The sequence below is a fragment of the Trachurus japonicus genome, chromosome 1, assembly GCF_045865225.1.
Source record: "Trachurus japonicus isolate A0001 chromosome 1, Traja_1.0".
Lineage (NCBI taxonomy): Eukaryota > Metazoa > Chordata > Actinopteri > Carangiformes > Carangidae > Trachurus > Trachurus japonicus.
In genome coordinates, this window is record NC_140907.1 from 13453800 (window position 1) to 13480702 (window position 26903).

Here is a 26903-nt window from a genome sequence, read left to right on the forward strand (position 1 = left end):
TAACCTGTGGAAGATAAATAGGAAAGCAAATTATTGGGTTAGCAGTAAATCCAGTGTATATCTACAATATGTACAGTACTTGACATTTTCTGCAGTAGTTTCTAAACCTCACGTGCAACCTGATGATACAGTAAATGCCAGCCGTCTAAACAGTATCCACAGCAGGATGAATGCTCCGTCTGTAGGCGCGGTATTAATAGGCCGTCAGTGTAAGAGTGAACAGAAGAGGACAGTCTGTGTGAAAGCTTAAATCCCTATAAAAAAATGTCATTCCTAACAAATGCTTTGTATTTTATTAAGACACTTAATGGATTTCACTCTGTAGTGCACATGGTGAACCGCTTTCTGCTGTTACTGTAAAACTTCTGCTCGTTCAAGGGTTACTGTAGCAACTTCACTGGATTTTAGCAATATTTCTCATTGGATGTTGCTCATGAAAATCAAATGTCAGGAGAAAGAAGATTGTGTGTGTTTTTTTTTTGTTTTTTTTTCCTGTGTCATGGCAGAATTTTTGCGAATATTTCATCCTGAAGAAGAAGAAGTGTCTTCAGATGCAACATATTTTAGTCAGTAGGCAGTCTCATCACCACAGTCTGTCTGCTGCTGGTTTCCTGTACTTCATGTACTTTTGGAGAGGGTAGAAGTGTGCAGATGTGGGAGCTTGGCAGTTGGGAAGAATGTGAGAGGTCACACTTTTACTGGCAACACACACACACACACACACACACACACACACACACAGACTACTGCAGAGTCAGCAGCAGTGGCACTTTTGGCCGACCTCTATGCCCTCTCCTGGTTTTTAGGCAAGTGCAAGGAGCGGGGGCACCAGCTGATACTCAAAGCACATCGACTTATAAAGGACCCCTTTAATTCTCAGAGCTGGGTGGGTGGGGGGCTGGGGGGGGCAGAGTGGGTGTGTTGTGGTGGCTGGTCTGGCTTTCACACCGCTTTACTTACTCAACTGTCATCTCGGCCCACCTGTGGCAGCTGTCAGAGAAAAAGGAGCAAGTATACTTTGTCTTACACAAACATACGCGCAGACTCGCTCTCCTGTGCGCGCAGTGCACTCTCTCACCTGACCTGACACACGGCCAGACCGTCTCCCCGCGTACACGGAGAGAGAGGACCGAGGCCTATCATGACTCTGCAGGTTCAGGCGCAGGTGATCCAGCTCAGAAAAATGTTCACTCCTTCATTTCTTGACTCCTTCAGCCTCTTTCCTCCCGTTTCTTCTACCTTGGAATAACAATAATAAAATCCTCTGGCTCTTGCGTTGAATTTGAAAGTTTATATTTCTTCCCAAATGTCATATTTCACCCAAGCTGTCACAGCAATAGGAACCATTTCTCTTTTTCGGCCTGGGCAGATTTTCAACTTTGCTGTGCTTGTATTTTCTATATTTACCATCAAATATGCAGAGCTTGTCCCATTTGGAAACCAGAGACGATGAACTATGTTGAAACATATTTTTAATTACACTGTGCCCTCAGAAGGAGAAAAAAAAAAGTGCGCTGAAATTACGCTTTATTATATGGTTCTTGAGCCTCCCAGCCAAAAGCAACTCATTCCATTTTGTTTTAAGGTCATCTTTTCTTCTCCTCCTCCTTCCTAAAGTGGTTTTCAGGACTGCTCCGCTGCAGTCTTACCCTTTCTTTGACATGCTAGGAGCCCCAGTGCCTGCCAATAAAATAAATAGCAGCAGACTTGATTATACAGGGATAGACTGGTGAAACACTGCACCCGTTTAGTTTGGAAAGCCCAAATAGATGAGGCCTTTTTCAACCTACTGAACCAGAGAGCCCAAGTGTACAATGAGTGTTGGAATAAGTGGGTGGCTGTGTGCCGCCGCCTTAGAAGTCCTCTCCTTCCCTCACATACCAGCTCTGGCCTCTCGGTGTGCCGCCTTTGTTTGGCGAACAGCAGCCCGGACTCTCCGCTCCCAGCGGAGGACAGTAGCCTCTTTTCAAGAAGTCCTCTGCTGGCTCAGCGTCTCCTCGCAGGAAAATAAGGGCTGCTGTCCTGTTGAAGGGAGAGATGGATTATGTTTTCAGGAGGCCCACCCAGGCGTCTCACCACCGACACCACAGTGAGGCCTGGAGGAGGCCAGACCTAGAACACTGACCATCGCACATCTTTGCCAAGATTGTATAAGATTGTATCTTATCCTTTTCTTAGAATATACAGGCTCTGAATGGCAGCAGAGCGAAGGAGGATAAAGGTCAGGATTTAAGTTCTGTGTGACAGACGTGCCTGCCGCCCTGCCCACAGCCTTTTCCACTCTTAACCTTGTTGCTCTGAAATTGCAAAACAAGGCTGCACTTTGACCAGGCAAACACGATCTCAAGAGTGGCGGCTTGAGTCTGCAATGCATTTATCAGGTCATAACTTGCAGCCCATAAAAAAAGGTATCTCCAGTGCCAATGTTGACAGAAACAAGGCTGGGAGTTTACAGAAATGCTGGTGTTTTTTTTTCCTCTATACCTCCAGGTATGAGGGATGTTGGCAGCTTCAGTGGACAGATGATGGAAGCTGTCAACTTCTATTAGCTTTAGACAAGAAGTGAAGATGTCTCGGGATGTAAAAAGAATTGAAGGCACAGAGATGGAGCTGGTGATTTAGAGGGAGTTAAAAAAAGAAAGAAATTTGGGTAAAAGGAAATAGAGAGAAGTGTGTGATGACCATGCACAAAGAGAATACATTGACCTATCTGCCCAGCTCAGCTAGTCAGAGGCGCCAGCTACTATTGTTCTTCCTTTCTCTTCATTTGTGTGTGTGTCTCCCTCTCTCTACTCGCTCAGGTTTTATCTCCTCCTCTCCGTCTCTCCTGGTGGTGATATTTACCAAACGTCTGGTCGAAGGCCCAGCCTGTCCACAGGTCTGGATCAGATTTACTCAGGGCTTAGTCCTCTCTTTAGTGCTCTTTGCTTGGAGAGGAGTGAGGACGGTGAGGGCTGGAGAGGGAATTTCTTACAAAACTCCCTAGTTCAGCGGTTAAAGGATATTTGAGATGGAGGGGCTGGGGAATTCCCTACAGGACATATCCCTCTTTCTTCCTTCTATCTTCGTATAAATCTGTTGCCTCCACCAAAGCAGTGCACATGAAAAATTTCCCTGTGACCATGAGACAGTAAACAGCTGCGCTACGACGAATGGAAATTGTGTTTTTGGAGAGGGCAACTCGGGACAAACTATGCAATACTGCTGTTTAAGTGAACGATGAATCACACTGACACCACTATTCTGTCTTCTCCCCCCTTTCATGTCACTCATCCCCCTCCCTCTCCTTGACTGTTCCCCCTCCACCTCCCTTCCAAACATCTTATCCCTCCAGTCATCCGCCTCAGTTGAAGGACCAGGGTGGTCCCGGGGGCCCTCCGCAACCGCTCTCACCTGCCCAGTTACCTGAAGACGCCGAGTGCCTGACGGTGCCTAAATACAAGAGAGACCTGGTGCAGAAACTGAAGATCCTGCGGCAGGAACTGTCTCAGCAGCAACCCCAGGCTGGCCACTGCCGCATCGAGGTCTGCCGTGAGGAGATATTTGAGGTAAAGAAGAGATGACCCATTCACACACCGATAAACACACAAACAAAACAGTAACAGTGCGGTTGTTTTTGTTTTGGTAACCCAATGCCCTTGAGAACAGTCCTGCTGCCTAGATGGCAAAATGAACATAAACAATTACTTCCCCCTAAGTTCACAGATCATGAACCGTCATGCACCAGAAATAATCCACTTCAACAGCGCGCGTGCTCGTCTAAAAATAGTTGCGATGCTCATAAAATGACACTCAAACCTGAAATTTCGGATGTGCCTTAAACCATAAAAGGAAACATCTGAGGCCCCGCTGAACATCGCTGCACACACATGCATGCAAACCAATGCATAACAACAAAGAATTCGCCGTGAATGTGCATCAATCACGCGTTCATGAAATTCATAATTCGGCATTCAGAGCATCACATGCCGACTGATTAAGTCTAAACATCCGTGAAAACGATCGCAAACCCAGATCTGTGCATTTTACTGACATTTTATCACCTCATTTACAGTGTTTGCTAGAAAAGGGCCTGAGGCAGCACATAAGCAGTACTGAGAACCATTTTATGATTTCCAGGGAAAAGCAGAACAAAAAGGCCTTCACAACACCACAAAGAAACTATTCCTTTATGCCTTTTCTTCTCTTCCTCTGTCTCTCTTTTTGTTTCTCTCCCAATCATTTGTTCTACCAAGGCAAAGGCATTCTTTCTGGATGATTTCAGCAGCTAAAGGGTTGGGGGGAGGTGGGGTAGGGAGCGGGTGAGAAAAGGAGCTAAGGCAGCAGTGGCAAGTGTTCGGGGCCAGACATAACTTCATAACTACAAGTGGAGCAATGAAAAATATGACTTCATCCCCCTTCGACGTGACAGCTGTGGAAGGGGAAAGTTAAGTGTGAAAACCAGCTCTGCAGATCCACTTGAGGTTTTTTTTTTTTCTGCAGAAACCAGTGCTGCAGTTTACCATTGGCAGTGTGTGTGTGTGCATGAACTTACAAGGCTTATAGCAAGGTTTCCCATTCACACATGTTCACTGCCACAAGTTGACATGTGACAAACACAAATGCTCCGTCTTGCACCGTGTACATTCAGCCATGAAGTGGTGGGTTTTGGATGCTCTTTATACATTTCCTCCCTTTCACCAACATGTCGATGATCAGGATGCGTACCAACCTGAGCGCTGTCTCGGCTTTTGCCTGCAGCCCGGTCGTGTGACCGAGGAGACGCCATCTGCGCCGCTGTTACAGCTCCATGATAATCAGTCCTAAAACGTTGAATCTTGCGTTGGCGGATTCAAATACATTTTGTAAAATGTGTGTGTTTAAAAGCGTCTCAGTGCCTGTGCAGCCCAGCTCCGTCATGCTCTCTGGGTTGTAGCGCTGCTGTTGCTGCAGCAGCAGATTGTTTATTGTGGTGCGGCCTGGACTCCGCTGAGAGCACCGACAGAGAGAAGTCTCTTATGTAATGTGAAAAGGAAACACACACACGCTGTTTGTTTAACTGTAACTGTGTGCAGGGGTGTGATGAAGGGAGGCAAGAGCAGAATAATCAAGATAGACTGAAATATTTTTTTTATTAACAGTTAGTAATTTTTGCCTCTGCTCGTCACGCAAATCATCATTATGTGGAAACCAATACATCAGCAATGACTGTTTTAGTTCCTACATGTTGACCTCTTAACATGTCCACACACGTTCATAGTATACTGACACCTCAACTCATTTCAACATTACTATTTTTTGCTAAATCCATAAAGTGTTACCTTGTTGAGGTTTGCTCTGTCGTATCAAAGCCGGTCTTGTTTCACGTACTGTGAAATGTTAAATCTGATGTTTGTGTTGAACCGTAGGAGTCGTATCGACAGGTGATGAAGATGCGTCCGAAGGATCTCTGGAAAAGACTGATGATCAAATTCAGAGGGGAGGAGGGGCTGGACTATGGTGGGGTCGCAAGGTAATTTGTCACATTTACTTTAACATTTATGTGATTTTTTAAATGTCGGCTAACATTTATTTATTATTTTTTGAGCATCATTTGAAGCACTGCTTTCACAGTATGGTAAATCTGTGTGTATGCATTAGGGAATGGTTATACCTGCTGTCCCACGAGATGCTGAACCCCTACTACGGCCTGTTCCAGTACTCCAGAGACGACATCTACACTCTACAGATTAACCCCGACTCTGCTGTCAACCCGGTACGAGTCATCTAGCTTTATAGTCAAGCGTAAGGAAGTAGTGTAATAAATGTGTTGTAAGGATTTCTCTATGCAGCCAGTCATCAGACGTAGACATGTGAAATGTTTTTTTTTTTGTTACAATGGTTTTGATCTGGCATCTTCAAGCAAAAGATAGTACTTGTTAACTTGATTTATGTAATTGGGTTCTGCTCTGTATGTGGACATGTAGTAATAATCATAATAATTATAAATAAATCATGATAATAATAACAAAATGTTTCCATTACCATGCCATGTATCAATGGTATGATTTGAATGAGCAACTCTTAGGTAATAGTATTAGTATTAAAACTGGTTTGTTTTTAATATCTATATTTTTCTGCAGGAGCACCTGTCGTACTTCCACTTTGTGGGTCGTATCATGGGGATGGCGGTGTTCCACGGCCACTACATCGACGGAGGCTTCACTCTGCCCTTCTACAAACAGCTGCTGGGAAAACCCATCACACTGGATGACATGGAGTCTGTTGACCCCGACCTCCACAACAGCCTCGTCTGGATTCTGTGAGAACTTTTTTTTTTTTTTTCCCCTCAAATGACCCATTATTTTTTAAATGCACTACACTGGCAACGCAACCTGCAATAGAAAACACACATTACTGCTATTAAATCTTAAATGCAAAAGCAATTTTTCTGTTCAAAACACATGGGAATATGGGTTACGCAACACTTCTTACACACTAACTGTAACTTTATACTGATTTTCTGCATGAACCAGTAAAATTGTCATTGAAAGTTTACAAAGGGTTTTATTTAATTGCGGTGAAAAATACTGTGTCAATATATTGAAAACACAAAGACCACTAAAACCAGGATAGAGCAGACATATTTGAAATGCATGCAGACACTTGACCGCTTGTCTTTGTCAACTGTTTAGCGAAAACCAAATCCTAAAGATTGTGGCGCCCTCTGCTGCCAATTCAGGTTAACATCTGGAGTCCAGCTCTTACACTTCAACAAGTGCTGGTCACCTGTGGAGGCCGAGTTGCTCTTATCCTGGTGTGACTTAACGCTTCTTACTTTGGTTAAGTCTGCTGCGTCAGAGCTGTTGAGAAGAAATTCTTGCCGAGTCATTGCTGACAATGACTCAGCAACAATCAATGATGGTTAATGAAGAAGAAAATGTACTTTGCAGATAGAATAAGTTGCCGTAAATTAAAGAAACCATTAAAAAAAAAAAACCTCAGCAACCAACCAGTTGCTAAGACGAGGTCTAAATAACAAACAGTATGTTAGTCTGGTGATGGTGCCTGCAGGTTACAGCTGTTTTTTTAGAAGTTGAGTTGACCCCAGTTGTGACTCTCTCTCTCTCTCTCTCTCTCTCTCTCTCTCTCTCTCTCTCTCTCTCTCTCTCTCTCTCTCTCTCTCTCTCTCTCTCTCTCTCTCTCTCTCTCTCTCTCTCTCCTCAGGGACAACGACATCACCGGCGTCCTGGACCACACTTTCTGTGTTGAGCACAATGCCTACGGAGAAATCATCCAGCATGAACTGAAACCCAACGGCAAGAGTGTCCCTGTCACAGAGGACACCAAAAAGGAGTATGTTAGGTATGGAGAAGGACGAACACGTGTATACATACAAACATGAGGATGTGAAAAATACACGCACTTAGCAACCAGGTTCAATTTCAGCCCAAACAAGTAACATTTTCTCACATTTTCACCGGATTCCCATTGATTTTCACCGTCACACTGCCTTTTTCCCATCCTCCTCTCCCTTCTTAACCTCTGCAGGTTGTATGTGAACTGGCGTTTCCTGCACGGCATCGAGGCTCAGTTTCTGGCCCTGCAGAAAGGCTTCAATGAGGTCATCCCTGAACACCTTCTCAAAGCCTTTGATGAGAAGGAACTGGAGGTACAGTAGAAAACCTTCAGCAGCTCTCGTTATACGCACACACAAAACCAGACAACTCGTTGACTTTTTACTCTATATTTCAAGAGAGAAAACACAACAATTTACACTACACTGATTCAGTACCTGTGAATGAACCTGAAATAATATTAAAGTTTTTTACTTTCAGCTGATCGTGTGTGGCCTGGGTAAGATCGACATCTCAGACTGGAAGTCCAACACCCGCCTGAAGCACTGCACCCCTGACAGCAACATCGTCAAGTGGTTTTGGAAAGCCGTGGAGTCGTTTGATGAGGAGAGGAGGGCCCGACTACTGCAGTTTGTCACTGGCTCATCCAGAGTCCCACTGCAGGGCTTCAAGGCTTTGCAGGGTGCGTGTCTGCCTCCGTCTGTGTGTGCGCATGTCTTCCAGTCGAGCACTGGTTTAGCTTCTGTTTTAATTAGGGGTGTCCTCGACTAAGGATTTTCATAGTCGAATCTAATTCGTCAGATTTTGCCCATAGCCGACTAATCGTCGAATCAAGTTGTTTTTTCCTTCATTGATTCATGATCTCATTTGTGTTTTTTTCCTCTCCGGAGAAAAAAGTTAAAACGCCCGAATAAACCAATTCTCCAGTTGGCATTAGAAAACAGGGCATTTTCTTAAACTCTTAAACTTGATACTGTGTTTACGGTCCATATTATTGATAAATGGGTAACTAGAATCAAGTTTAAAGAAAGAAAGTTTGAAGTGATCATAGTGTTTCCATTGAAAAACTGCAGTTCCTGGGAGGCTCAGACAACAATAACATATAATATGAAGTGCATAGATGGGCCACGTCATTAAAACAGTTGACTAGTTATAATGTTAGGACTGATCTTTGTTTTTTTGACATGACTCTGTAGAAAATGATTGGAACTTCAATTTAAGTGTCAAAAAAGTGAAACAGACAACAGGTTGGGGTATAGGATAAATAAGCAATGCAGCCACAACAACAAAAGCTGTTAACTGCTTTAACGTTATGTCTGATCAGTGTATGTTGGTTCATTCTCAGATATAATTTCCCTTAAAATACAAGAAATTACAGGAACATGTTTTAGCTCTTGTAAAAGACCAGTGGAAAAAACGGTGTGATGAAACCGTGTCTGGCCCTGCAGGTTATCAGCTGAGATGTTGGTGAGGGTCTTCACTGTGGAGTTTGATGTCAAACTGCGCCTGATCGAGCCTCGTGTGTTTTTCCTGCAGGTGCTGCTGGACCCAGACTCTTCACCATTCATCAGATTGATGCCAACACCAACAACCTGCCCAAAGCCCACACCTGGTGAGTCCACACACACTCACACACACACACACACACACACACACACACACGGTTTTATTATCACGAGTATGACTAAAGAGTGTCTTTCAGTCCTTCATAGCCTCAACCCGTTCTCTCTCTGTTTCCATCCAGCTTCAATCGGATCGACATTCCGCCCTACGAGAGCTACGACAAGCTGTACGATAAGCTGCTGACGGCGATCGAGGAGACCTGTGGCTTCGCTGTGGAATGAGAGGAACGTCGTGGAGTGTGTTTGTGCGTAACTGTGTGCAGGACTCTGACAGATGATCAATTTAAGTGTGTGAGATGCCAAAGGGCGCACTCAGAGCCTGACTCGTACGTCTTTGACCAGCCTGCAGTCTTCCTCCTCCCCTCACCGCTGTCTTCTTATAGATATGTTTGAACAGCTGCTAGAGAGTCAACCCATCCTGTTTTGTTTTTTTGTTTTTTAGTTCATGTGAAATACTGAGAGGAAATTAGGAACTGTTATGAGTATTATTTTTTTTCTTTTATTGTTTGGAGTGGGCAGTTTCATGACACATTTTGTTTTCTCGTCGACATCCACTGCAGTCAGAAAAAAGAAAAAGTGAAAAGACCTGTAGAGGCCATCTCACTTTGAATCTAATCAAATCAGGAAATGGTTTATCAATCTACAGTTCAATATCTTACAAAAGTGTTTTTTTTTGTTTTTTTATTCAGAGGCCTTTGAGGAAAGTGAGTTACTATTTTGTTTTGCAATTTGATAAGATTGTTTTTCTTTTTTGTTTATCATTGTCATGCTACTGAATTCTTGCAGGTAGCCATATCTTGCCCTAAGTAGCCATCTTGACCTCAACCAATACACCTACCAGTCCTCATGACTGCAGAGTTGTGCAGATGTGCTTCATCTTGGAGGAGAGCAACACATTTATTCTACCTCAGTGTGATGCTTTGATGCATTTGAAGGGTTTCATTCCAAAATGCTACATATCATCTTTTGTTAAAAAAAAAAGAAAAAAGAAAAAACATAGCTAATTCAAATCCAGAATAGAAAATCTTTGCTTTTTACACCAATGCTTCATAATTAGTTCAACTTTTATACCAGCAGTCATTTTGTACCTGTAAGACCATATGATTTTCATAGTGGATGTGTCATTTTGAAATGAAACTCATCACACACTGATGTCGATGTACAAATGTACAGACGAGCTGATGTTTTGTGGCGTTTCTCAGTCAAGTTTGTGGCGGTTGTTCAAAGATGAGGGACAGACTCTAGTGAAGAAGAAGGAGGCATGAATCCTATTTTTTTCCCTGAATCACTGCACACTGTGGCCGCAGCTCTTGTAAACGTGTGTGTCTGTGTGTTCCTGCATGTGTACACAAGTGTGTGTTTGTATTGCAGGGAAGGTAGACGTTTTGTAAATGAGTTCCTTCAACTCTGCCACCACAGAGTATCCTGTCGATGTCGCTGCAAAGCTGATTGAACCTCACTGTTTGAGCCTGGTTCGTCTTCCTTTTGTCTTATTTGTCTCCCAGAAAATACAAGTATGCATGTTTTTTTTTGTTTTTTGTTTTCATTCTATCCAACAAAGCGAAAGCGTAACTCTGCACGCTTCCTTTCAGCTCATATGTGAAAAGGGCACAACTGTCCTCGGGACCAGGCTTCATTAAAAAGCCTTTCAAGGCAGATGTCTATTTTCAGTCACATCGGTTTAGTAAGGCAGAAGTATTTCTTTCTCTCTTGTCACTTTATCGCACTTTACAAACTGAGCAGTGATGGCAGGAGTGCTTTCTTCACGATAGATTAAAATATATCATGTTTCATTTGCTATATAACTACAATAGAAATATACAGAGAAAAAAAATATCTAAACACTTGTAATTTTTGAGTATATATGTACAAATACATAGCTATTTTGTATATTGTTGCTTGTTCTTTCTGTTCAATTTAAATGCAAGCATGTTGGTGTCTGTCACAGACCTCTTTGCATTCTCAGGTGAAGTTGTTTTTGTTTTTTTCCTTTTCTTATTTTACATTCATTAGGCTAGTATGTGAGGAGGGGTAAAACTGGTTTTAATGGAAACTAATATTTCACAGGCCTTGTCTTTAAACCCGTGATAGAGTGTAAAAGTTGGCAGTTTAAAGTGAGATTTTGATTTAGATGGGACACATTTGTTTTTGTATTTTTGGCACACTCATACCTTCATGGAAGGACAAGAAAGGCTATATTTGCTGCTCTGGACATCTGTGTCACCACTGAATACCAAACAGCACACACAAACCGTTTTATTTCATATGCACAAGAGCAGTCTGTAACATGAATTTTTCAAAAGTGAGGAAGTAGCCCGAATGCTGTTCGTGGTCTCACGTCCTCAGGACTGCAAATGTTGGCAGTTTACTGTGGCTGAACTCCTGGGTGCTACATGGTGAAAATGTTCAACCAAAACACAAAGTCAGTTAAAATCCTGCGAGGCGGCTCCATCAACAGAGCCTCTATCCAAAAACAAAACCCCACTGCATGAATGGATGCTCGAGAGATCAAGCCTATTTATTTGCTTAATTATTACTCTTAGAAAACTTGTTGACTTGGAAAAATCACTTAAATGTTCTTTTTTTTTTTTTGTATTCTGTATGTATCTGCCTGCATTTGCAACCATGAAGTTTCTTAGCTGATTACTGTGGTCATGAGAGAAAACAAAAAGTAAACAGAGTACATTGAAATTGTTGTCTTTGTACAGTTGCAGAGATTTTATTCAAATTCACCTTTAATAACTCAACTCAGAGGCAGAAAAGAAATGCATTACTTTTTTGCACACATTATGCATACTTGGGCTCCAAGTTATAATCAGACACTTCCTTCTTTGTACCAAATAGTTAATGGACTGATTAATTTTTATGTCGACAACATATATACACACATGCTCTTGATATGCACACACATGTACAGTATGTTTGTCCAGTGCACACAGTTGTCTTCTGCTCTTTTTTTTTTTTTTTTTTGGGCACCAAGTTCTCTGGCTGGTTCAGTCTTCAGTGCAGAAGTTGTGGGGGGTTGAGCATCTTCCAGACAAGGGGAAACAACATTTCTCCCCAGTTAAGCGGCTAAATCGATCACATGTTTAAGTATAAAATTGCTGGTCATTGTTAACTTTATAAAGCTCTGGAAACACATTTTTGTTTACTCTGGTTGATCTGATTAATTTACTTGAATAAATTTAGAGACAACTCTGATCAAAATGACATATTGTAATGGTGGTTTAATAGATGACACACAACAACAAGCTCTCCCCACACTTTTAAGCACAAATTTACAGTTTAATGTGGAAATGTGTGTCTGTGTGTGTCTGTGTAAATGACTTTTCGATTGAATTCAGTACAAAAGAGGAAAAAAAACAACCCTTTTTTTTTAACTGCACCATGTTTTATTTCTTTTGATCCTCTACCTGTTTTGTATTTATTATTACAGTATACATGTTCATAGTTTTTTCACATCAGCTGCTCTGTGAGCTTGTAACTGACACCTGTACATATGGACAATAAAGAAGCAATGTAATAAACTTCTTGTACTCTTGCAGAAAGCTGAGCAATAAAACTATGCTGTTTGGGCCCCACAGCATTTTGTTTTATAGATCCACATGTGTTACTGTCTTTTTTTGGCTGCAACAATGGAGTGATTTTCATAAGGGAGGGACCATGGACATTTTGGGGCTGTAATTAAATTTAATCAATAGTCACTGTAATCTTGTAGCGTAACGACACAGATGCCTAAACTGACTCATTGTAAATCTCATTTTTAATCCATGTCTCTCAACAAAAATACAAGTCTCTGTTTAGACCACAACAGTAGTGATGTAGTCAAGACCACCAAACCCGAGACCGAGTCAAGACCAAGACCTGAGCGTATAAGAAGACCAAGACTTTGAGGGGGGCAAAACCGAGACCACTTTCAAGACCGTTACTGGATTCAGTACCAGCAGAGACATTTGCGGTTAACAAAAAGAATAGTGTGGTTTTGGCTGGTCTTGAGAAAAAAAATCCAGAGTCCAGCTTGACTGAGACAAAACTGAGTAAAACGTAATTCAGAGAGCCAAGACCAAGACCTTGAAAATATGGTCTCAAGACCGGTCGACTATAACACTAAGAATGTATTTTGTAGGATATGTACTGTTGGGCATGTTACTTTTAAAAAGTAATTAATTACTATTGCCAAAAAAGTAGCTGAGTTACTACATTATAAAAGTAATGTAGTAAAGGTACCATCCCGGGCGGCTCATTTTGTGACAAAAATATAAAAATACAAGTATATCGGTTAAGTATTAGACAGTAATTGATGACATAAGTGATTTGACATATCAATGACAAATTTGGTCTTCTGTGTATAAGGAGTAGGGGCTAAAATTTGGCCAACCAATCAAATTAGTCTCAGACAACTTTGGTTGGATGGCCCGTCTGTCAGTCAACGTGCACGCTGCTCTGCGCATGCGCTCTAGTATGCAAGCACTTTTGATTCTACACTCAGCACATCACAGCCAGCCATCTGCCAGCAGCTAGGCATTAATCATGGCACAGCCGAAGGACCAGCCGGTTTTCCGACCTCCACCTGCACCTCCTAGTCAACCACCACCCAAAAAACCTAAAACTTTTATTGAAAGTATGAAAGACCGTCAGAACTATGTAAAAATTGCAAATGCTACACGAGTTTCCCTGGGCAGAGTAGCATTTGACAGCTGGAGAGAACTAAAGAAGCTTAGAGGTTTTAAAACCGACGCAGAAGTAGCGGAGTTTCTGTTAGACTGGTAAGTTTTCTTTCTGGTCTTTCTTTCTGTGTGAATGCTGTAACCTTACATTGACATAAAATAGCTATAACGTTAGTCCATGGCAGTAACTGTAACGTATTCTCAGACCGTGTAGCAGTAACGTTAGCCTAACGTTAGCTTTTTACTTCATAAACTTGCGTCAGATGTAGCTTGTTTTCTGACATAATCCAAAACAAAATGCAACAATCCTATTCACTTTTCCTTCCGGACCAGGGCAATGATAAACTTCTAGGTTATGATGTCAGCCCTGGCACACTCTATTCACAATAAAAGGTGAGCTGCATACTTCTCCTGATTTATCCTTGACAACAGGAACCAGCAGCACTGTCACCATAGAAGACAGCCATGGACCATGAAGGCAGTAAAGCAGAGGGCAAGCAGAGGAGATAACCTTGAGCTGGCAAATTTGAGATGCTCAGCAGCAGAGATAATCCATGCCTGTAGATTTATTGACTGAGAGGTTTCTGATCACTTGATAAACCTCATGGGTCTTGATTGTACTCACACTTTCAACAGCATCTACTTGATAGCATTCAGTTGGGACAGTGGGACACAGTTAAATAGTTTATTACAATGCTGTTGCCAGAGTGCAGCAATTGCATTTGCACCAGAGACTCCATCCTACATGGTAATGATGGTTTGCAATTATTAACACACTTTACCTCTTTCCAGAAAGCTTTGCTGTTTTTATCTAAAAGTTTCTTGGCCATGGAGTCAGCCCTCAAAGTTTGCTCGCTTTTACTGATGTAATAGAATATTATATTTTGCGTTTGTATGCTTCTTGTATTCAAAAATAGGTCCCTGTCTTGGTTTACCAGATTTTGGTTTAAGATTTAGTAGCTTCACAGGCTTCCGTATAGAATTCAGCAACATACGTGTTGCAGCCAGGTCTAGCTTTCCCCTTCTTTTTTGTTTCAAGAAGAGACTCGCTGACTTTAAGTAGCCTAGAGCTGTTACAATATCAATGTACACTGCAGAAATATCCATTTTATGTTTAATGTTAGAACAGATAGTATTTTTACAAATCAGTGCCTCTATTGGCAGATGTTGCTCAACAGTTGATCGGTGTGAGTAAAATAGGAAGCAATGTCTTCCTCTAAAAGAGAGGGCCAGACTAGTCCACGTGATCTGGAATAAAACTGTTTGCACATTTTACAGTGTCAGGTATGTTATCCCATCTAATAACCATCTTTACAGGAATGTGATCTGAGGTAGATGCATTATATAAAATTTCCAAAGAAGTGTGAGCATCAGCTGTTGAGAGACAATGATCTAACCAGGATGTGGTGTGCCATGCCTCACTTATATGTGTAGCTTTCAGATGGCAACAACTCCCTGCTGGACAGTATTAGATTATTATCTCTACAGAGATGATTCAGGTGGTTAGCAAATACAGATCTACTGTCTGAAATATCTGCATTCATATCCCCGACAATAAAGACACTAGTAAATTGCTCATTTATTAAGAAAAAATGTATAAACGCCAACTTATTGATATAGCCTAGCCTTCTTCATTATTCTGGCATATGGGGTATAGACATTTACAATTACAATTTCCTTATCAAGCTGTGTCAAGTGTATGGCAATGCACCAGTCCACACCAAGCCTAATGCCATTCACCACTGAGTCCAATTTCTTCCACAGGATTGCAGGATTTTTTTTGTATATTTTTTGGCTTTTCATGCAGTGAAAACTCTAGCCTCAACACATGGGGCGGGTGCGCTACTAACTGAGCTAAACACCGCCCCATTCTGCTCCTTCCCTTTTTTTATACCCAAGCTGAGGTCAGTGGTGGACTCACCCGCTCCATGGAAACTGTCATTAATTGAGTTGTTGCTTGAGACGCCGGAGGAGTTCAGCGAGGGAGGCTTAACTTACTTCCCCGGCAAACCTGCACAACTGCAGCATAATGCAGGACCATGCATATGCAGCACTAGAGCCAGTTGTACCATCGCTAGAAAAAAGGGAAGTTAAAAGGCAGCGTGACCGGAGCATTCAAAAAAATCGGGTTAACATCGGGAAAGCCTTCACCAGGTGGAAGAAACTCATGAAGGAGAAAGATTTTAAAAGGGACGCGGAATTGGCCACCGTTCTCCTCGACATGTAAGTCGACTGTACTGCCTAAATTAGCCCAAAGCTAACGTTTTTCACTCGGTTTGGAGTTCCTCATTACCAAAAGCAGCATAACCGTAGTTCCTGCTAAAATAGGCTAACGTACAGAACTGTATATGTTTACGTGGTTTCAGTAGCTGTCAAAGTCCACGTAAACATACAGGTCCACCGGAGGAGTGAGGTCAGTGTATGTGTAGTGTCTGTGTTGTTATGTGTGTATCCAAGCGTCGTTGATACAGAAGTAGGTATGTTTACGTGGTTTCAGTAACGTTAACTGTCAAAGTCGCTGTAAAAGCCGGCTTTTTGTCACAGTAAATGCCAGCTAATAAGCCGAAATTTTGCCTAAAATGCACCAATAAAACCTGTGAAAGTTTCATGTTTCATTTAGTAACGTTAGGCTATAATATGAGAAACCACTGTAAGAATAAGGATGCCAAGTGCGTCGCCATGTTGGAATACGGTTGCCGAAATGGGACACACTTGGTCCGCCTTTAGCGTTTTACCTTGAGGTTGGCCAAATTGGCCCAGTGTCAGGTGTGATGCCTGACTCAACCTTTCACATGGTACTTGCTTTACTTTAAAAACTTCAACTATGTTTTTTTTTTCCTGTAAGTCTACTTATGTAAAATTACAACTGTCTGGCAGCCCCCTTTCTTTTCCCCTCTTCCTTTGCTCTGTTTTCTTTTATGTGTAACTACTGTGGTATGTGTTGTAAAGTTAAAAACTGTAAATACAGTATAACAAAAAAAAGTTACAGATGCGGTTGAAAAGAAGTGGAAAATGTAGTAATGTCTGGTCATCCCTGGTGAGGGGGTTGGGGGAGGGTATAATGATCTTCGACTAAGCCTAAGATGGTTAGGAACAATGAGGGAGTGCAAAAGTATTGTTAGAAATAGGGGGAAATTGAATACAGCTCCAGAGAGCTTTATTTTAATATGAAAAGGCGCCAAAATTTGACAGCTTCCATCCTTTTTATTACAGTTACGAAAAACACTTGAGCGGTTCATGCTTATCAATCCAGACGATGGTCATCAGAAACGTCAAGCCACCTCCTCCACCACCACTTTCCAGCAACGGCGCCAAATCTCAGAGGTAATCTTTGTGTATGTGGCATTTCTGCAGGTTGTTCTGTAGACCAAGTATGTTTGCTAATATCTAGCTAATCACAGCACTTTACTTGTGGTCATTATTAGACCTACAGATGTATTTGCACTTGTTGCACTGTAAAAAAAAAAAGAGCTGTTCCAATGTAAAATCTTTCAGTAACTAATTCCCTAGCTATTGTTAATTTACTCAATTTCTCTGTTCAAGTAATTCTCTCAATTAAAAAATCTTGGTTGGCTCAATTTGATTTGTTTGCTTGCCCAACCATCAGAAGAATTCACTCAATTAAAGTTTATCCATTATCCCAACCATTAAAGAATTCACTCAATTAAAGTTTATCCATTATCTTATCATACTTTCAATTAGAAATTCTTCATTGGACATCCCAATGAAAAATAGCTAGGGAATTAGTTTCTATACAATTGTTCATTAAAGCAATCAACATAAAATTCTTAATTGGATGTAAAACTAGACATACTGAATCAACAGAATGAAAGCAGCAATGTTTTTTTAACACAACTTTATTAAAAATGCAAATAGTGCAACTTTGCAGGAACTGGCACCAACTCCAGGATGTCGACCTTAACTCCGTCAGTTGCAGTCTCCACATCAGCTGTCTAAATTAAAGTACATACAAGACTCGTTAAAATCTTTCAAGATATTTATAGCAGAAGTGTTTCCCCCTGATGCCTGAAATGTTGATTTACCTGACATGTCTTCATGATAGTGTAGGTTCTTTGAGAAAGTACTGCAGGCCTTGGATTGCAACCGATCTTCGATGCATGGTAATGTTGTGTTCTGTATAGAAAGAACAATTAGGAAATTGCATCACACAATGTTCAACACTGCATTATTACTTGCACCGATAGGCCACACGTGGGAGATAATATTTACTAACATTAAAATTGTTTCACATTAATAAATCATAAAACAATATACACAGTGGGTCCTGCATATATCATATGAAAAAAAATATTGCTTAAGTTACAGCAGGCGAAAACAGTGAAAACACAAACGCGTCACAAAGAATTTCCCTCTGTTGTATGTTGATTAGATTAAATTTAATGTAGACCAATCAGTTAGGCTAATTGTGAAACATGAATTTATTGATATGAATGTGATGATTTCTGTACATCCAGAGCCCCGGGGCAGCGCTGCTCTTCTGACCTGGAGCCTCACTTTTCATTTAACAAACCATTCAATGAGATCATGAATTAACCAGCTGCTGACTCCTTGACGACCCTCTACTCTCTGTGGCTGCTCAGGTGGAGCTTCACTTCTCCAAAAACGTGGGAGCAAATTTCCAAACAGGCGTCATTTGGATTAACTGTCCGCAGATTGGGACTCTAAATGATTTCTTTCTCGCATGAAAAAATATTAAAACTAAGCGTTAGTTTAGCTGATGGCCGGTATCCTCCAGCCAACATTAACATTAGCTAGTCAGTCTGTCAGCTAGCTAATGTTAGCTAACTAGCTAGAATATCAAAGCCAAAGAAATATTAAGACGGTTATTTAACTTGTTCGCTAGGAACACGTCGACCATCATGAGTTAAGATACAACTACCAACAAAGTAGAGTTTATTATTTAGCAACTTGATGTGAATAAACTCACCTTGTCTGGTCTCTGAAGATGCTGCTCCTCGAATGGCACATTTGCACTGGCCTTGTGGACAAGTTTTAACTTCATTCACTTAATGAATCATTTGTCATTGATTGAACGAGTCACTCGTATGAAATGTCACATGACAGCCAGCATCTCTTTGACTGGATTTATGTCTTTTAATTGAGCCAACAGCTAACTGTGGGTGTTCACTGTATTTGAATATGTTAGTTCTTTCAACAATTTCCAAAGAATGATCATTCCAACATAGATTAACAGGTTCAGTCAATTGATACCACGCCAAGAAATTGATTCAGCAATATATTTTTGGTTAGCCCAAAATGTCATTCATTGGGTTTTTTACAGTGTGGGATCATGTTTGAGTTACTCATGTTTTTATCATTTTTTCACTTATAACATGCAGCATGCACTTCATGAGTGTGAAGGACACCCAGATTGTTGATGAGGATGGAGTCAACATCCTCAGTCAGAGTGTGTAAGTGCTAACACACAGTTACCTTTGAATGCTCTACTTGTTGTTCTGTATTTTTTCACATATGCTACCCTTTTCCCTGGAACAGTGTGACACACACATCTTATAATTGTTCAGTTTCTGTTGGCACTGTCACTGTGTACCATTTCCAGTTGTAGTAGCTGAAGTGGTAAATGATGTGATACCTTAAAGGAACTTGGGGCAGGATTTGTGAAAAACTAAACATGCATTTAATTTAAGTTTTTTAATGCTAATGGGTGATGAATAGGTCTTCTAACAACCGAGGCTCCGACACTTGCACGGTAGCTCATGAAGCAGTTGTATCGAACCACTGTGCCGATGCGTGGTTTGGTCACGGGATTAGTGACGTTTGAAGCACACCAGTGATGTCCGGAGCAGTTGAGTGCTTCGGACGTCACGTGAATCACCTGTCACTGGTTTGGTTGTCTCAGCTCTTTGGTAGAGCCGAGCTGGGCTGAGCCTTCGAAGCAAGGAAAGACTGAGTCAACAGAGATTTAGTTTGACAGTGTTGCATTACTAAACAATGATACTCGGAGTAGCTGAAAACAGTTGATGTAAGCGCTGTAACATGCACATTGGTGGGAATTGACAAAGTATCATTGAAGGAGTAACTAACTTGTGTTTGTTACTAACTTAGTTACTAACTAAGTGAACTCACTTAAAGGACTGATGCAATTTCCTAGCTGAAGTCGTAGAGTTGGAGTGAGATTGAATCCTGGGCTGTAAATCATTGTCATTTAATTCATCTCTTTTGAAATGAGACCACATTTGCAATTTAGTATACACACCATTTAACATTTTAAGCCATAGGCTATTTAGACTTGTTTTAGGATTGAATATGATTCATAGCATAATATATCCGGCTAATTATACTACTACAATTAAAATAGGAAACATGGTTTTCAACATGGCTTCATTTATATTTTATTGTGTCAGCTTCAGACCATGCAACCATGTAGCACTGTCGAACAGGAATGTGCATGGCAAATCAATTCCCAAACAATCCACAAACCAATTATTGACACATCTCGATTGCGCTTCACTTCATTTTATTGACCACTAGATGTCCTACTCGAGCACTAAGTAATGAACAAGGTGTCGAAGCACCACTGGAGCCTCTTCATCACGGATCGAGTGCTCAAAACCAAAAAGAAGGAGCCCACCCACGTGTGCTGCATAATGTGCTGCAATTTGTGGTCCCGCGCAGTCATGCTGAATGCGCGTCCTCCCTTCGATGCGGGAAGAAGACGAGCGCAGTCAATTCAAACTAGTGTTTGGGTAGAAATGGATTCTGCTACGTGCAGCAAACGACCCACCACCACCACCACCACCACCCGAAGTCCACTAAAAAGTCAAACTAATAAGAAAACAAAGGTTTTATCAGCGGCAACTCGTGAGTCGATACGAAATTACGACAAAAGCCGGTCTGGCACCCGGGTAAACATCGGACACGTGTTCAACTCATGGAGGCAGCTTCAACTTGAATTGCGACTGAGAACAGATGCTGACATGGCACCGTTTTGACGGATGTTAATGTGAACTAAACTACTTCCATCACTACAACTAGAAACGTGTTTGTGTCGCATGTTTCCAAGAAGTGTAAATGTGAATAAACACACTAATAAACACATTTTTCCCATGACTGCAGTAACCTTCGGCCCAGTTCAGAGAATCGACCCGACCCGCTGAAGTCTGAGAGACGTGATTCAGTTGAGACGTGGTGAGTGAGTGAGTCTGGTGAGCAGGTTTGTTAGATACATTGGTATCTGATAAGACAACAGGTTTATTGGCTCAGTAATCAATGGCTTTATTCGGACCAGAGAGTTGGACATAGTGAAATGTTTCATTAGAAATTGAATCAAGCATTTCTGTTTTGGCACATCAGTCAACTACTGAAAGATGAAGTCTGGAGCCCTGGGAAAAGTCACTGATTATTGCTTTTAATCCATTTATAATTGATGCCTAGCTTTTATTGGTTGGAACAAGATAGATGTTATTTGGGTATATGATAAATATGACAACAGTGGTGAAACGTATCAGCATTTATTGGTGTAAAAGACACTTGAAGATGTTTAATTTCTCATCCAACTGTTCCTGTGTAATGCAGAATCTGAGATTCTTTGGACTAACAAACAAAGAAACTCAGCTTGCCTAAACACACTTATTAATAGGAAAACTCATCTATCACCTGGTGCTTCTTTGTTTTCTGTTTGTCCAGTGACAGTATGGATTGTGAATCCCCTTCGAGTTCATCAAACGAAGACAAACAAGAGACTTGTGCTGCTCCTGTTGTCTATTCATCTGAAAATGGAAAGGTACGTTGAACTGACTGATCTCTTGTGATAGGACAGTTATCACATCTTCCTGTTAATTCATAGTGTATAGTAAGGCTGTCAAAATGAACTTCGCCATTAGAACAGAATTAAAATTATTTTAAAAATGGGAACATTCATCCCAAAAGCAGTATCTGTTTTATATGGCTGCTTAATGGAATCTAAAATAGAGTCAACATTATATGTTAAAGCCAAGTGGGAAAGGGAGCTGGGTGAGGAGATTCCAGAAGGGACATGGCATGATTTGTGGAAAGCACACCAAAACTACTACACAGTCACTGAGATGGAGAGAATTTAATTGGAAGAATCTAATTCGATATTTTATCACACCTAGAATCAAAAGCAAACAGTTGGGTACTCACCGGCCATGCTGGAGACTGTGTAATGACATAGATTCAGATCACACACACATCTTTTGGAAATGCACAAATATACAGCCCTTCTGGGGGAATGTTCACTCAGTTCTCTGCAATGTGCTGGAATATGTGATTCCTAAGTCTTGTCTTGTTCTGTACCTCGGACATTTGGATGGATCGGTGCATATAGGAGACCAATATCTGATTAAGCTTTTGGTGGCTGGGAAGAGGGCCATTACTAAAAACTGGCTCAAGACTGACCCCCCTTGTAACAAACAATGGATGTCAATTATAGACGATATACTAGCGATGGAACATCTCACATACAAGTTGAAAGTGAAAGAACACTTATTTGCTAAAAGATGGGGGAAATGGTTATTATATAAGGAGAGACTTGATTTTATATAATTGTATACAGGCTCTGTTCTTGATGATTGTATTTTATGTTTGTTTGTTTTTTGTTTTTTATTGTTCTCTATAATCCAGAGGGGATTGTATTGCAATGTATTGTTAACATTGATAACTAAAACAAATAAAGAAAAATTGTTAATAAAAAAAAAAAAAGGGAACATTCAAAGGTGGAAACTGACGTTCGAACATGTGTGAACTTGAAGGTGTAGTTTAAAGCAGAAGTAAGTGATATATTTGTGTTAATATAAGTCTTAAATAGTTATATCTTCCGACAGCAATCACTTACATAGAGTGTTTGGACTGAAACACGGGTCTGTCAGTCCCTCTGCTCTGCTCTGAGCCGAAGAGAAAACATTTATCGTATCCTACAGTTTTTATCCAATGAGGAGAGAGAACGGCATGCAGGGCTGTGTGTGCAGCCAAGGGACGCCGTGAATGTGGCGACGTAGGGACGAGGACTGTTATGGTGCGTTCAAGGCAACTCGTAACTCCGAGCTGTGAAGTTGTATCAGTTTGATCTGGTACGAGTTCACGGGTCGGAAGTTACGAGTGGCCGTTATAGTGACTTTCACCGGTAAAACAGGTCGGAAAAACACGAGTGGGTTGCCTGAAACGCTACAAAGTCGTAAGTTGTGACTTGAAGCTGTAATTTACGATTTCAAAAGCCGGCATGGAACGCAGCATTAGCGAAAACGACCGGACCACTTACTTCTGCTTTAAATGCCAGGGTGAGACAGGGTGTCTGCATGAAAACGCTGGGGCGATGTTTTCAGATTCCCTTTTGCACAAAATACCGTTATCACCCCCTGAAAACACTGTTTCCATCTGAACGATAAAAAACTTATGCGGATTCATTAAAGCCTTATCCGTGTGGATGGGCTCTTAGCTTCCTGTATGGGATGTCCTGCTGTTTGCTTCCTGTGTATAACATCTGACTGAAGATGCTGTTGTCCTTGTTACACTAACAGTGCCTTCTAAGTGGTGTGCTGATGGGTTTCTATGCCTTGTCACATTTTAAGGCTTCAAGGGAAAAAGGCCAAGACAAACAGTTAAGGAACAATCGAGGTGAGTCACATTTACATTAACAAAGCCCTTCTGGTTACAAGCAACTAGCTTCTTCTAAAAGTAAGGTATTAACTGTTTAAAATAAATCCACAAGCAGATATTCAAGAAGATGAGCATGAGGAAATCCGTACCACTTTAACTGTGGGAGATGGACGTTACACAGTGGACTTGGGAAGGTATGCTGATGAGATTTCCTCCGTCCCTCTTACCTTTGTCATCTTCAGCTTTCAGTGCTGAGTTGAAGTGACTAACACCTTTATCTTCTTCTCATCAGCTCCTCAGAGTTCATCGTTGATGAAGAGTGCATCCTCCAGATGTTCAAGTCGTGCCGGGAATGCAACAAACAATGTTCAGTCAGAAAACGTGTCCAAGGACTAAAGATAGTTGTTAACCAGGCGTGCTATTTCTGTGAGAGCCGCTTCACATGGACTAACCTGCCAGATGCCGATGAGGATGATGGCGGTGACCAGATCAATGGACAGACCAACACAGCAACGTCACCGAGCAGCAACACCAGCTGAGACGGGGTGGTGAAGGTGACAGTGGTTGTACTGGGATTACACTGAAGCAGGGACATGTACCAGTGTTTGCTTCAACCTGAGATGTAGTGGACTGAGCAGCTGGACGTCAGGTTGTTCTGCTGCTTTTCACTGAAATGTCTTGAGGATGGAGACCTCAGGTTGTGGTGGTCATCTGTTCACACCATCGGAGAATGTGCTGTTCTGACATGAGGTCACACACTGTGCTGATCAGTTAAGTTACAATTAGCGGTAAGAAGTTGATAACTGTAACAAAACTCCTTTGGAATATTTACTCCTTCAAAGTCGAGCCCAAAGTTCCCTTTTTAATGTTAGTGGTTAAACTGACGGCGCCCTTCACACCTGGCTTTAACATGTGATCTGGATGAACTAGTTTGCCCAGAACGCATAATTGATTTGTTTATTGAGCTCTGATTGTGGTCCAGTCAGAATCAATGTAATGACAACAGTTGTTCTATTTCGTCCCTCCTGACCGCCAGAGGCGGTGCTTTAAGCACTGGATAACTCCGCCCGCGCTAGCGCATGTCGAGTACGAATAACAACAATGTCACCTGTGACCCCTGCATGACCCCCGGGAGGCTATATCTTCCGGTGTCAGCAGGCAATCGGCCTTCATTCTTCTCGCGACCGCGCGTCGAGGTGTACGTAAGTATAGCATGGCCATTTAATTGGCCTGGTACAGCTATTACTGGCGTGCTGCTGGCTTTGTGCAGCCTCGTGCCTTCGTGGCGGGAGTAATGGGCTGACGCTCGTCCTCCCAGAGGCTGTAGCCGGCGATTTGCACGTTGTATGTTCTTTACCTGCTCTGTAAAGGTGGCTGGCTGGGTGGTGGCGTTTCCGCCCCTCACCTTCCAGCATTGCACGCAGCTGCTGAGGGCTGTGTTGCTAGCAGGTTTGTGCTGCTTTGAATGCTATTAACTGTTCTTTTTTGTGTTTCTCTGTTAGTGTTCAAAGTATTATTGAAGGATTCAACTGTGTTATTGAGGTAGGGTTCCAATCCCTCTTCTAGCTCAGTTGTGTTAAAAAACTGCTTACCTTGTTGGTGAAGGTTGCGTTCCTGCCCCCTCTCCCAACTTGGCTTTGTGTTTCAAGGTGTTGGCGTTTCCGTCCCGGCGACGTCACATCTTGTCTCTTTTTTGTGTTTTTTTGCCACCTGGTTCCGGATGGCGCATGCCTGTGGCAGCTGTATGGCGTCCCTGGAGCCTGAGGATGGCCATGACCGGTGTGTGTCCTGCCTTGGTGTGGATCACCTGCGGGAGGCCATCAACGATGAAGCCTGTATAAATTGCAGCATTATGCCGAGGTCGATAAGGCTGGCCAGGCTAGCCCAACTGGATCCACTCTCCTGTCTGCCCTCATTCCAGTCCGGGGGGGCGGATTCCTGTCGGGATGCTGCACAGAAGAGGCCTGCCTCACGGGACGTGGGTGCTGTCCCCGCAGGGAAACGACGCAGGAAGACGGACGACCAGCTCTCCTCAAAGGTTGACCGTCTGGCGGCTGATATGGAGGAGATGAAGGCGCTTCTCCTTGGCCTGCAGCCTGCTGGTAGGATGCCACATGCTGCTGCTACGGCTACTCGGGGGTCACCGCTGCCAGTGGACGATGCCATCTCCATTGCAGCTTCATCCAGCCAGTTTAATGATTCTGAGCAGGTTGAGTTGGCGACTCCAACGGTAGCGGGCTCCTCGCATTCTTCGGCCTCGGGTTCCCGGCGGGGCTCTGAGGATTCGTCCATGGGGGCAATCATCCGGGCTGCCCTGGCACGCCTGCAGCTTGATGCGCCTACCGAGGGTAAGGCTCCCAGTGCTTTCTACAGGCGCAACCCCCCACCGGCGAAGACTGTGGTACCGCACTCTCCAGATTTTTTGAAGGAGCTGCACTCTTGCTGGGCAGACACGTCGGCCTTCACCAGGCCGGGGTCGGATGAGCGGGCCTTGGCTGCCATGGAGGGTGCTGAGGCAGTTGGCCTTCTCCACATGCCAGCGGTGGAGCCTGCGATTGCGGCCTTGATCGTGTCTCCGGATGAGGCAATGAAGCCTGACCCCCGGTGCCCTTCTGCCCAGTGTAAAGTCTGTAACAACATCTATTGCACGTCTGTCCGTCCTGGGTGAGGGATCCCTCCTCTGTTGCTCACCCTGAGGTTTCTCCGACTTTTCCCTGTTAAAAGGGTTTCCATGGAGTTTTTCCTCAGTCGATGTGAGGGTCTAAGGACAGAGGATGTTGTTACGATGCCATGTAAAGCCCTTTGAGACAAACTGTTTGTAAAAACGGGCTATACAAATAAAATTGCCTTGCCTTGCCTTGCCTTGATGATTATGTCTGCAGGGCTTACACCACAGCAGCGCGCATCGGCCGCCTGGGAAACACCCTGTCCCACTTCCTCTTGGCTCTCTCGACTTCTCTGCAGGATGCCCACGTGGACGACTCCGTCCGCGACATCTGCGACGCCTCCCTGCAGGCCTTTGCCTGCCAGTCGAGAGAATTGGGTCGGCTCATGTCCACTCTGGTCCACACTCGCCGTCACGTCTGGCTGGCCCAATCGCCCCTGACGGAGGCGACTCGCAGGGTCCTTCGTGGGGTGCCAGCGGCGCCTGGTGAGCTGTTTGGCTCCGCAGCCCTGGAGGCCTTGGACCGCACAGCTGAGGCGGATGAGACCAGGAGGCGACTGGCAGGTCTCCACAAGAGGACGCCTACCTCCAGCAGGCCGAGGGCGTTCCCATCTGCCCCTCCACGTCCTCCACAGATGCCCCCCCAGGCTGCTCAGCGGCCGTCGCGACGGGACACGAGGAAGCCGACAGGTGACTTTCGTGCCACAGTGCGCCGCTCACCGCGCCAGCAGCAGGCCTCTAAGCCCGACCGCCGTTCCTCCGGTTCCTTCAGGGCCCGGGGGCAGCGGCGCTAGGGCCACGGGGCCGGTCGTCGGATGCTTTTCCCAGCAGCAGCTCAGTCACTGGGCTGCCTGCTGTCCGGACCCCTGGGTTGTGTCCACCTTGACCCAGGGGTACGAATTGCAATTCCGACGCCGGCCCCCTGCCTTTGGCCGGGTGAAGATCACATCTACCGGCCAAGGCCCAAGCCCTAGCCCAGGAGCTGTCCACCCTCCTGGACAAGGGTGCCATCCTACCGGTGGACCCCCTCCTTCAT

The 26903-nt window shown here is 43.2% G+C and overlaps 2 protein-coding genes across 3 annotated transcripts in view; both read left to right on the forward strand.

Annotated features, from left to right (window-relative positions):
* The window catches only part of LOC146991495 (E3 ubiquitin-protein ligase SMURF2-like), a 60942-nt gene extending 48404 nt beyond the window's left edge, over positions 1–12538 (forward strand). For both annotated transcript variants that reach the window (XM_085773618.1, XM_085773628.1), the window contains exons 12-20: positions 3335–3548; positions 5388–5491; positions 5620–5734; positions 6102–6280; positions 7186–7323; positions 7510–7630; positions 7797–7998; positions 8853–8928; positions 9061–12538. In XM_085773618.1, the coding sequence (XP_085629744.1) occupies positions 3335–3548; positions 5388–5491; positions 5620–5734; positions 6102–6280; positions 7186–7323; positions 7510–7630; positions 7797–7998; positions 8853–8928; positions 9061–9160 (1249 nt within the window). In that variant the 3' untranslated portion in view covers positions 9161–12538. The remainder of the gene's footprint in view (positions 1–3334; positions 3549–5387; positions 5492–5619; positions 5735–6101; positions 6281–7185; positions 7324–7509; positions 7631–7796; positions 7999–8852; positions 8929–9060) is intronic.
* Positions 12539–15544: 3006 nt separating this feature from the next.
* The window catches only part of LOC146991496 (uncharacterized), a 29357-nt gene continuing 17998 nt past the window's right edge, over positions 15545–26903 (forward strand). Inside the window, exons 1-5 of the mRNA XM_085773661.1 lie at positions 15545–15828; positions 16819–16929; positions 18966–19037; positions 20704–20775; positions 21274–21370. Coding sequence (XP_085629787.1) covers positions 15635–15828; positions 16819–16929; positions 18966–19037; positions 20704–20775; positions 21274–21370 — 546 coding nt within the window. The 5' untranslated portion in view covers positions 15545–15634. The remainder of the gene's footprint in view (positions 15829–16818; positions 16930–18965; positions 19038–20703; positions 20776–21273; positions 21371–26903) is intronic.